Genomic DNA, 12,216 nt, shown 5'->3' with positions numbered 1-12,216 from the left:
TAAGAATTTGGGAACAGACCCCCAAATTGACGCGAATCCTAAAGATAGATCTATCGGGCCCAACAAGCCCCATTCTGGAATTTGGAATGCTTTAGTACTTCGAAATTATCATGTCCGATGGGTGTCCCGGAATGATGGGGATATTCTATATGCATCTTGTTAATGTCGGTTACCAGGTGTTCACCATATGAATGTTTTTTATCTCTATGTATGGGATGTATATTGAAATATGAAATCTTGTGATCTATTATTATGATTTGATAATATATAGGTTAAACCTATAACTCACCAACATTTTTGTTGACGTTTTAAGCATGTTTATTCTCGGGTGATTATTAAGAGCTTCCGTTGTTGCATACTAAAATAAGGACAAGATTTGGAGTCCATGCTTATATGATATTGTGTAAAAACTGCATTCAAGAAACTTATTTTTGATGTAATATATTCTTATTGTAAACCATTATTTAATGGTCGTGTGTAAGCGGTATATTTTAGATTATCATTATTTGAGAATCTACGTAATGCTTTTTAAACCTTTATCGATAAAATAAAGGTTATGGTTGTTTTAAAAATGAATGCAGTCTTTGAAAAACGTCTCATATAGAGGTCAAAACCTCGCGACGAAATCAATTAATATGGAACGTTTATAATTAATATGAACGGGACATTTCATACGCCAGGCCCAGGATTGTTCACGACCAACAAAGTGGATGCAAGCAGAATCAGTCCCGAGTCCAAAAACCATACAATCAGGGGATGTTGGCCCCGCAGAGAAACAAAATTCGTCTACATGAGAGATGTTTACAGGCGGAAGCTTGCGTATATCACTTGTGAAGGGGTTAAAGAACATTAAGTCTGATGTGTTTTTAGACATCAACAACCAGCCATTTTTCGAATAATGAATTTGGACATCACCAACAAGGTCTTGTGATGTTCTTATGAAGTACTTGTTACCCAACATCGAATCAGTAATAGTTATTATGCCCCGATCATTGTCTAAGACCATTGACCATGGTGATACTAAGGAATATGTCTGCAAACTTTGTTGTATTTCAGTTATGTTGCTCCATCGAATGACAGGTAGTGTTGCTAACTGCTTACACGTTGCACGAAAGTTAAAATAGTCAACATCATCACAAAACTTCATAATCAACTCCAAGATATCAAACGAAAAACTAAACACACACTCGTCATTGACCACCAAAACTTCATATTCCTTGACCTCCTCTTGTTTAGATTCGATTTTTCCATAATCTCCTTCCAACCTACACAAAGACTTAATTCCGCCAATAGTCCTTAAAGTTTACCTCTTTTTTCATCCTCGACCTTAAAGTTTTTATTTTTCATGCTCACCCTTAATGTTTAAATTTGGTTTCAAATTCGACCCTGGAACTAACTTTCGTTAACTTATTACTGTTACTATTGAGTCATATGAGGGCAGTTTGGTCAATGTAGTTTAATAATAATAAACCTAAACATGCTGCTAGTTAAAATCAAACCACGTCTGCTATTTTGATGTAATTAGGTCAAGAATGCTTCTTTGGGTCAATATTGCTTCTTTGGGTCAACATTGCTTCTTTAGTCATAAAGTTGTTATTTTGATGCTCACCCTTAATATTGGAATTGCAAAAATGGTGGTTATACTGAACAAAAGTCACAATGTAAATTAGATTTATATTTGCTAGTCACAAATGTGAACCAAAATTTAGTCAAAAAATTGACTAAAATTGACCAAAGACTAAAGTTGAATCAAAGATCAAAGTTGAACCAAAGACCAAATTTTTCTCTTTAGATCACTGCACACTTGTGATAACTGACCAAAATCATAACTTTAAGGATTACTTTAGTTTACACTCTAGATTAGTGCACACTTGTGGTAACTTTAGATTAGTGACCAAAATTGACCAAAGACCCAAGTATACACTTTACACTTTAGATCATTGTACAATCTTACACTAGTGGTAACTGATTGCACAAACAAACATTAAATATTACATTAACATTAGATTTTACAAACAATAGATATTAACGTTGAGAAAGTCAAAATTACTAAAGTTTGTGACTTTACAAATGGACTTGACAAATTGTACCTACACTAACCTATTTTTTTTTTTTTTATTCAAAGACCAAAGTTTAGTCACAAACTTGACCAAACTGATCTCTTTGTTTGACCAAACTAATCTCTCAAATGCATACTCTTATTTTAACCAAACTGGTCTGCAGTTTGCACTTGTTTTGTACCCTGCACAAACTGTACAGAAGCAGTTTCTTTGTATTAAACTGCACAAACGTTTTGCTCAAACCTGTATATATACAACAACAGTAACTTTTTAATACTTGTTATGTATTAAGCCGCACAAAACTTGATTTATAAACTTGATTTGCATTAAACTAATGCATTGTATTAAACTAAAGATCATCAAAAATATAATCCATTGTATTAAACATCAACATTACAATCATTGATGGATTAAATTACATCAAAATACCCTAAACGTTCACTGATGAATCAAATTAAATCAAAGTACTATACAATATATAATCCAATACATAATACTTAAGCCCAACAATATTAATACAAACTAGAGACGTCTTCTTTTCCGTTCTTCAATCTTTAGTTTCAATGCGAAGTCCAGCTTGTCTACTGCACCAACAATTAATCATCTTCGTAATTCGGGAACTAGGGTTTGCCAAGGGGACGATTGAAATTTGGGAACTAGGGTTTGCATTGATTAAAAAGTGCAGCTGGGATTAGACATACATGGTTGGTATATATGTTATATACAATATACAATATACGTAGTATACAAAAGACATACACGCAAAAAGACTAATGTACCCCAAAATTGTAAACACGCGATACTAAATTAACGCTATGGAATTAACAGCAGTTAACTTGAGGACTTAAATGAAACCATATCATAACTTTAAGGGTTAGAATGAAATAAAAAAACTTTAGGGCCCCGGATGAAAAAAATGTTAAACTTTAAGGACCTTTGGCGTGATTAAGTCCCTACACAAATTACAATTTTGAAACATTTTTTGTAACATAAAATTATGCCTGGCAATCAAGACCCATAATCCAAAAATTGGGTCCATTGGGTCAACCATTTGAGTCTCGAGATATAGAGGGAATGGGTCCAATATGGACCCATATTTAGTCCATTAATATATTACAAGGTCCATCTAGAGTTTAGTCCATTAATATGGTCCATCTAGACTCGTTGAAACCTAATCCCAGCACATTTCAAAATGAAAAAAAAAAACAAAGAACTTAAGATGATAGAAAAATTAAAAGGTAATAAATTAATAATAACAAAAAATTTTAATTTTTTTTTTTAATGTAAAAAAATAATACAAAATACAAAAAAAATGGGGAAAACTTATAAATTTTTGGAAGAGAGAAGGGTCTCGACCCGACCCGACCCGTTTGAAAAAATTGAGACCCTTTCGACCATGACCCGTTTTGACCCAAACCCGTTTGGGGCTCAACCCAACCTAACCCGTTTTCCAGGCATACATAAAATTAAAATATTGTTATAATTCAGTAGGCTTATAACTACCTTTAGTGGTTTGATTCTTGATGTTATAATTCAGTAGGCTTATAACTACCTTTAGTGATTTGATTCTTGATTAAGAATACTAATAATGAAGTGTAAGAACAAAGATGATAATGGAGAAAGAAAGAAACACTTTGTAAGTGTGTGAAATGGTGCAAGTTTAATGCTTGCATTCATGAGTATTTATAGCCTAAAATCTCAATATAAAAATACATACTTTGTGTACCAAAATTGACTATATGTATACACCAAAATTGACTATCCATATCTATATTATTATTATTATTATAACACTCCCCCTTGGATAGCAATTTTATTTTGTTGAAGATCAACTATAAATTACTGCCTCGTTAAAAACCTTGCTAAAGAAAACCCAGTGGGAAAAAACTTTAGCTAAGGGAAAAAGAGTGCAGCATGGAGTTGACTCCCCCTCAAGTAGACATCGCTTCAGCTGTTACATCTTTTGAACATGTCTCATGCCAATGTTATGAACGTGTGTTCTGAAAATAGCAGTTGGAAGTGCTTTCGTGAAAAGATCAGCAGAGTTTTTGCTAGATTGCACATATCTCATTTCAATCTGGTTGTCCTTAATGAGATTTTGAGTGTATGAGAAGAATCTAGGTGGTATGTGTTTTGTTCGGTCACTTTTGATATACCCTTCTTTCATCTGTGCTATGCAAGCTGCATTATCTTCATAGATAGTTGTTGGACTTTTATCGCGTTCTAGTCCACAAGAATCAGTAATGAGTTGTGTCATTGATCTCAACCAAAAACATTCTCGAGTAGCTTCATGTAATGCAATCACTTCGGCATGATTTGACGATGTAGCAACAAGTGTTTGTTTTTGAGAACGCCATGATATTGCAGTACCTCCATTTAGGAATACATATCCAGTTTGAGATTTAGCTTTATGTGGATCAGATAAATAACCTGCATCTGCATAACCAACCAAATCTTGTTTTGATTCGTTAGAATAAAATAATCCTAAATCAGTAGTTCCTCGAAGGTATCGAAATATGTGTTTGATCCCATTCCAGTGTCTTTTGGTAGGAGCAGAGCTGAACCTTGCCAACAAATTAACTGCAAAAGAAATGTCAGGTCTTGTACAATTTGTAAGATACATAAGAGCTCCAATTGCACTAAGATATGGTACTTCTGGTCCAAGAATGTCTTCTTGATCTTCACATGGACGAAATGGATCAGCTTCAACATTGAGTGATCTAACAACCATAGGAGTACTTAATGGTTTTGCCTTGTCCATATTGAAACGTTTCAAAATCTTTTCAGTATATGTTGTTTGATGTACAAGTAAACCATTAGGCATATGCTCAATTTGTAAACCAAGGCAATACTTGGTTTTTCCGAGATCTTTCATTTCAAATTCTTTCTTTAGAAGTTGAATGGCTTCATGGATCTCTTTATTTGTACCTATGATGTTAAGATCATCAACATAAACAGCTATGATCACATATCCGGATGTTGTTTTCTTAATGAAAACACAAGGGCAAGTAAGATTATTTGTATACCCTTTGCTTATCAAGTAATCACTTAATCGGTTATACCACATACGTCCCGATTGTTTTAACCCATATAAAGATCTTTGTAATTTAATCGAATACATTTCTTTGGGTTTTGCATTTGATGCTTCTGGTACCTTAAATCCTTCAGGTATCTTCATATATATATCACTATCAAGTGATCCATATAGATAAGCAGTCACAACATCCATGAGATGCATTTCTAAATTTTTAGAAACTGCCAGACTGATTAAGTACCTAAAAGTAATTGCATCCATAACAGGAGAATAAGTTTCTTCATAATCAATTCCCGGTCTTTGAGAAAAACCTTGAGCTACAAGTCTAGCTTTATACCTTGTAACTTCATTTTTCTCATTTCTTTTTCGGACAAAAATCCATCTGTATCCTACAGGTTTCACATCTTTAGGAGTGAGAATGATGGATCCGAAAACTTTTCTTTTATTGAGTGATTCTAATTCAGCTCGTATTGCTTCTTTCCATTGAGCCCAATCATGTCTATTTTGACATTCAACCATAGATGTTGGTTCTGGATCATCATCATTATTCATGATGTCATATGCAACATTAAATGAAAATTTCTCATCAAGATTTTTCATTTCATTTCGGTTCCATAATATTTTTGAATATGCATAATTGATTGCAATTTCTGTATTGACATCATCAATCTCCTCTGCAGTAGGAGTACTGATTTGTGGTTCTTCTTGAACACTTTCTTTTACTTCATTATCAGCTGATTTTCTTTTTCGAGGATTTTTATCCTTTGAACCGATTGGTCTTCCACGTTTCTGACGTGGCAAAGATTCATGAGTGACGTTATTGCCAGCTTTTGGAATTTCAATTCGAGCTGGAGTATTTACTGCTGGTATATATGATTTTGTCACCGTTTTTGTATCTGTAAATGCATCAGGCAATTGATTTGCAAGTTCTTGTATATGCATTATCTTTTGAACTTCTGTCTCGCATTCTTTTGTGCGAGGATCAAGATACTTTAATTGAGGTTCACACCATGAAACATCATTTTCTTTATTTTTCATTTCTCCCCCTAATCTAGGGAACAATGTTTCATTAAAATGACAATCAGCAAAACGTGCTGTAAAAACGTCACCTGTCATAGGTTCAATATACCTTAATATTGAAGATGTTTCATATCCAACATATATTCCCAACCTCCTTTGAGGACCCATTTTTGTACGTTGTGGTGTCGCAATTGGAACATACACTGCACAACCAAATGTTCTAAGATGGGAAATATTTGGCTCTTGACCAAAAGCAAGTTGTAGGGGGGAATATTTATGACTTGCACTTGGTCTGATGCGAATCAATGCAGCAGCATGTAAAATTGCATGACCCCATATAGATACAGGGAGTTTTGTTCTCATTATCAATGGTCTAGCGATTAACTGTAAACGTTTAATCAATGACTCGGCTAAACCATTTTGTGTATGCACATGAGCAACAGAATGTTCAACAACAATTCCTATAGACATGCAATAGTCATTAAATGCTTGAGATGTAAATTCACCAGCATTATCAAGTCTCACCCTTTTAATGGTGTAATCAGGAAAATGAGCTCTCAATTTAATAATTTGGGCAAGAAATTTTGCAAATGCCACATTACGGCTTGATAACAGACAAACATGAGACCATCTGCTAGATGCGTCTATTAGAACCATGAAATATCTAAATGGTCCACATGGTGGATGAATTGGTCCACATATATCACCTTGAATTCTTTCAAGAAACATTGGTGATTCTTTCTCAACCTTAAGTGGTGAGGGTCTAGTTATCAATTTTCCAAGAGAGCAAGATGTACATGGAACCATTGTATCATGATGGATTTTTCTATCCTTTAGTGGATGTCCATGAGTACATTCAATAATCCTTTTCATCATTGTTGATCCTGGATGGCCTAATCTGTTATGCCATAAACTGAATACACCAGGATCAATATATTTTTCGTTAACTACCATATGTATTTCTGGTACATTTATATGTGTATAATGTAATCCAGAACTAAGTCTTGGCAGTTTTTCAACCACATGACTCTTGTCAGTGATACTTAAATATTTCTCATTTTCTGTTGTCACTGACTGATAATCATACCCGTTAAGGTATATGTCGGAGAAACTCAATAAATTTCTGCTTGACTTGGGAGAAAATAAGGCATCATTTATTAAAAATTTTGTACCATTTGGTAGTATGAAATTTGCCTTTCCTATCCCTTTTATCAAGTTAGCAGGTCCTGATATTGTATGTATAGTTCCTTCCGTTGGTTTTAGATCAATAAAATATTTCTCGGATTTAAGTATAGTGTGTGTAGTTCCACTGTCTGCTATACAGAGATCTCCACCACTTGATTGATGTTGTATTCCAGCAAAATTCATATTGAACTTCATATATAAGAAATAAATAGTGAGTACATTAATATTACACAATATTTTAAACGCAAATAGATAGTACTGAAACATTTAGCAAACATAATGACAAAGACAGACGATATTAAATCGTTTATTTTTCAAAAGACACACAACTTAAACATTCAAGAAATCTTCATATAAATCAGATGGTTTCTCAGTGACTGTTGGATCAATATTATCCACAAAATTTACTTCCTTTTCTTTACCTTTCAGCGAATCCTGATACATCTTAACAAGATGTTTAGATGTTCGGCAAGTATTAGCTCAGTGGCCCATTCTACCACATCTGTAGCAAGATTCTTCAGAATTTTTAGAAGAATTTTCTTCAACATCTTGTTTAATGGGCTTGTTTTGTGGTTGATATTTATATTTTCGTGGATTACTATTTCTTTGACCACCACGGCCACGACCACGACCACGTCCACGCCCATTACCATTACCATAAGGATGGTTTCTACCATAGTTATGGCTTTTGGCATGATGATGGTGATGGTTATTATAACCACGACCTTGCCCGCGTCCTGGTCCCTGTTTATAATTATTTGCAGTATTTGCTTCAGGGATTGCAAGTGTACCAGTAGGACGGGATTGCTGATTTTTCATTAATAGCTCATCATTTTGCTCTGCAACTAAGAGATATGAATTAAGTTCAGGATATGTTTTGAACTTTAGCATTCTCAAATTTCTTTGCACTGTGATGTTTGCAGCATTCATTGTGGAGAAAGTTTTCTCCATCATGTCTGCATCACTAATTTCATGTCCACAGAATTTAAGTTGTGAACATGTATTATACAGAGCTGAGCTGTATTCATTTACTTTCTTAAAGTCTTGGAACCTTAATGTTCTCCATTGTTCCATTGCAGCTGGAAGTAAAATTTCTCTTTGATTATTGAATCTGCTTTTGAGACCTTCCCATAAAACATGGGGATCTTCTACAGTCACATAATTATTTTGTAAACATTCATCAATATGTTGATGAATAAAGCAACATGCCGTAGCTTGTTCTTTTTCAGAACAAGTGTTGTTTTCATTTATGGTTTCAAGAATGCCCATTGATTTAAGATGCATTTTTACTTTTATAACCCATGGCATGTAGTTGTTTCCAGTTGATTCTAAAGGAGTAAATTTAAGCTTTTCCAGATTCGACATTTTCTATTATCAAAAATTAAAACAAACATCATGATAAATTAGAGTCAATTTATATTCATAAGTATATAAACATTAAACATAAATTTAATATAACATAAATGATAAGTAGGTGACAGTGTCGACCATGTGTAAGCAATCATAAATAAATGTTATATAACAAAAATATAAATATTAGTAAACATAAATGAAAATTTGGCGACAGTGTCGACCATATATTTTTTCAGGTGGTATAACCGACCTATATCATTCTGGTGGTATAACCGACCATATATCATTTTGGTGGTATAACCGACCATATATCATTTTGGTGGTATAACCGACCATATATCATTTTGGTGGCAGAGCCAACCATATTTAGTATTAAGATTATCGTGCTGATAACGTGTTATAATTCAGTAGGCTTATAACTACCTTTAGTGGTTTGATTCTTGATGTTATAATTCAGTAGGCTTATAACTACCTTTAGTGATTTGATTCTTGATTAAGAATACTAATAATGAAGTGTAAGAACAAAGATGATAATGGAGAAAGAAAGAAACACTTTGTAAGTGTGTGAAATGGTGCAAGTTTAATGCTTGCATTCATGAGTATTTATAGTCTAAAATCTCAATATAAAAATACATACTTTGTGTACCAAAATTGACTATATGTATACACCAAAATTGACTATCCATATCTATATTATTATTATTATTATAACAAATATAAATATAAAACAGGTATGAAAAAAAAAAGGTACTACAAATCAATTAAATGCAGTACCTATATCCAGGAATGGACCAAACTGCATAGTTTGTAGTATATAATAAATCTGTAAGTGGCATACGAGACATGGTGATAGTTTTATTTCGAACATCGTACCAACTTATAAAGTTAACCTGATGCTCAAGAATATGTATACCACCTGTTGTTAACTCAGAGGGAACTACATGACAGTAATTCAAAGAGTTACGAGATAAACAAACGATTAACATAGCATCTTTAAGGTCTTCCATTTTCTCCCAAAACATACTAGCCATATCCAATTTAAACAGATACACACAACAGATCTGTCCCCTTTTATAACAGATATCAATGAAAAACAGATCTGTCACACGAACCTATTAGAAAACAAGAACTTGAACAGTAAGGAATTCTGGTTTCGGGTCGTGGAGGTTGTTTCAGTAATGGTATTAAATTGATGACGACTTTGGAGACCCGCACGTCAATGTCGAGATGAATGACAAAGACATCACGATATCTACTATCCTTATTCAAAAAGTAAATTTTACCATTAAAATAAGTTGGACAAGATAGAAAGTCATGGCCGTATCCTGCGATACGCCTTGGTTGGTATTTATATGACATTTCTGTCCAGCTTAAATCCTTTCTTTTGCGGTCTAGTCTGCAAAAAATAAATTTGGGTTCTTTTGAGGTGGTTAGTAGAAAAATCGAGTTTGGATTATCGGGAGGGGACGACAAACAACATTTAAAATTGCGTAAATCTTTTTCAGTATACACTTTGATAAAGGTGGGAGTTTTATGATCTTAGAAGTGTGTGGGTTCCAAAGAGACCACTTGATGTTATCGTAATTTGGTTTGGACAGAATCACCCAACCATGAAAACATGCTCGTATACGTTTCATATACAACTCGGGGATGTGACGTCGATACTGAGATAATGGGTTGTGTATGTTGTACAAAATCTGCTCCTGTTTCGACTGAGCAACCAACCATGGATACTTTGTATGTTGTGGAGGTAACTGATAATAAATCTGCTCCTTATTCATCTAGCATGTTCATAATAATTAAAACAACAACATTATAAATAAGATTAAGATTAAGATTAAAAACCATTAATTAATAAACACTACTACAATTTAAAATTTAATAGATCACAAAGAGCAAAAGCCATAAGCCTTGCGTTCCATCACAAGAATGATACGGAGTATTTATTTTTATTTATTTTTACCTGTTCATGTAAGAACCCTAATTTCAAAAATTATTGGGGAAAGTCTCACCTGATGAGAAATTGAAAGATATAGCTGATTTTAATTAAAATAACAAGTAGAGAACGTTCAATCGTCGTATTCAATCGGGTAAAGCTTCATACGCATTCTGTTGTGCTTCACTGCTTACTTGCTTAGTACGCTATGTTTTTGTTTGTATTGGTGATGACCTGAATAAAATCCGAACCCGATTGAGACCCAACCCAATGCCTGAAACCGGATCGAGCTTAAACCCTAGTACCCGGTTCCAATACCCGGCCCAATGTTGGACACATATGTCTCTATTTTTATACGGGTGATCATATCTACACAATTTACATTTACATTTACATTTAGATGGGATTATCACCAAAAAGCTCATTTTCTTGAACTTGTTTGCGTGAGAGCCCATAAAAAAAAAAGTTTGACAATTTGCCCTCGCAAGGAGCAAGATGCCTCTTGCTCCCTTGCGCCTTGCGTCCTTGCGACCTTAGTCACACTTGAGAGCAAGGAGCAAGGAGCAAAGTGCATCTTGCTCCCTTGCTCCCAGGTGAAAGCAAGGACGCAAGGTGCCTCTTGCTCCCTTGCTCCCAGGTGGAAGCAAGGTGCATCTTGCTCCCTTGCTCCCAGGTGGAAGCAAGGACGCAAGGTGCCTCTTGCTCCCTTGCTCCCAGGTGGAAGCAAGGACGCAAGGTGCATTTGCTTCCTTGCTTCCACTTGGGAGCAAGGGAGCAAGAGGCACCTTGCTCCCAGGTGGAAGCAAGGGAGCAAGAGGCACCTTGCGTCCTTGCTTCCACCTGGGAGCAAGGGAGCAAGAGGCACCTTGCTCCTTGCTCCTTGCTCTCAAGTGTGACTAAGGTCGCAAGGACGCAAGGCGCAAGGGAGCAAGAGGCATCTTGCTCCTTGCGAGGACAAATTATCAAACTTTTTTTTTTATGGGCTCTCACGCAAACAAGTTCAAAAAAATGAATTTTTTGGTGATAATCCCCATTTACATTTACATTTACATTTACATTTACATACTATCTAAAACACAACACACTATTTCACTGTTTATCAATAGTAATCAGGGGTATTTTCACCATTTCAACTTTTTTTTTTGTCTCCAACGATAAAAGAAGCAACTTTCGTAAAAGAACCAACCCTTCAATGTTACCAAAAGATGTCGAAAAAATTCTTTTTTGCAAAAAAATCAACTACCTTTTTTTTCATCGATAAAAGAGGCAACTTTCATAAAAGGAACAACCCTTCAATGCTACCAAAATATGTCGAAAAACATTCTTTTTACAAAATAGATCAACTAACTTTAAAAAAAAAAGGAACACTAAAAGAAACAACTTTCACAAAAGGAACAACCCTTCAATGTTAGATGTCGAAAAAAATTCTTTTTTACAAAATAGATCAAGACTTTTTTTTTAACTCGCATTCAAAACGGAGCCCCGGCGCGAAGCGAGGGCTCCACAACTAGTATATACTAATAGACAAAACACTGTTTCACTATTCACCAATAGTAACCAGAGGTATTTTCGTCATTTCACCTTTTTTTATCCCCAACGATAAAATAAGCAACTTTCGTAAAAGAAAC

General features: G+C 34.5%; 1 protein-coding gene across 1 annotated transcript; it reads right to left on the bottom strand.

The window, feature by feature from the left end:
- Positions 1-607: 607 nt before the first annotated feature.
- Positions 608-10,270, bottom strand: LOC139888108 (uncharacterized). The gene is made up of 2 exons (XM_071871141.1): positions 9,427-10,270; positions 608-1,265 (listed from the first exon to the last, which is right to left on the bottom strand). Exons 1-2 carry the CDS (start codon positions 9,681-9,683, stop codon positions 608-610), a joined length of 915 nt encoding a protein of 304 aa, XP_071727242.1. The 5' UTR covers positions 9,684-10,270.
- Between the last annotated feature and the right edge of the window lie 1,946 nt (positions 10,271-12,216).

This window comes from Rutidosis leptorrhynchoides, chromosome 2, assembly GCF_046630445.1.
Source record: "Rutidosis leptorrhynchoides isolate AG116_Rl617_1_P2 chromosome 2, CSIRO_AGI_Rlap_v1, whole genome shotgun sequence".
Classification (NCBI taxonomy): Eukaryota; Viridiplantae; Streptophyta; class Magnoliopsida; order Asterales; family Asteraceae; genus Rutidosis; species Rutidosis leptorrhynchoides.
The sequence above is the reverse complement of the archived record's forward strand: the minus strand, read 5'-3'. Positions and strand labels throughout refer to the sequence as shown.

What these genes read in the sequence shown, in the direction of transcription:
- LOC139888108 (XM_071871141.1), bottom strand. Translation starts at nt 9,683, where the DNA reads ATGGCTAGTATGTTTTGGGAGAAAATGGAAGACCTTAAAGATGCTATG. An exon ending in TGGTCCATTCCTGGATATAG is followed by an intron (nt 1,266 to 9,426) that starts GTACTGCATTTA and finishes GTCTTTGTGTAG; the next exon opens with GTTGGAAGGAGATTATGGAA.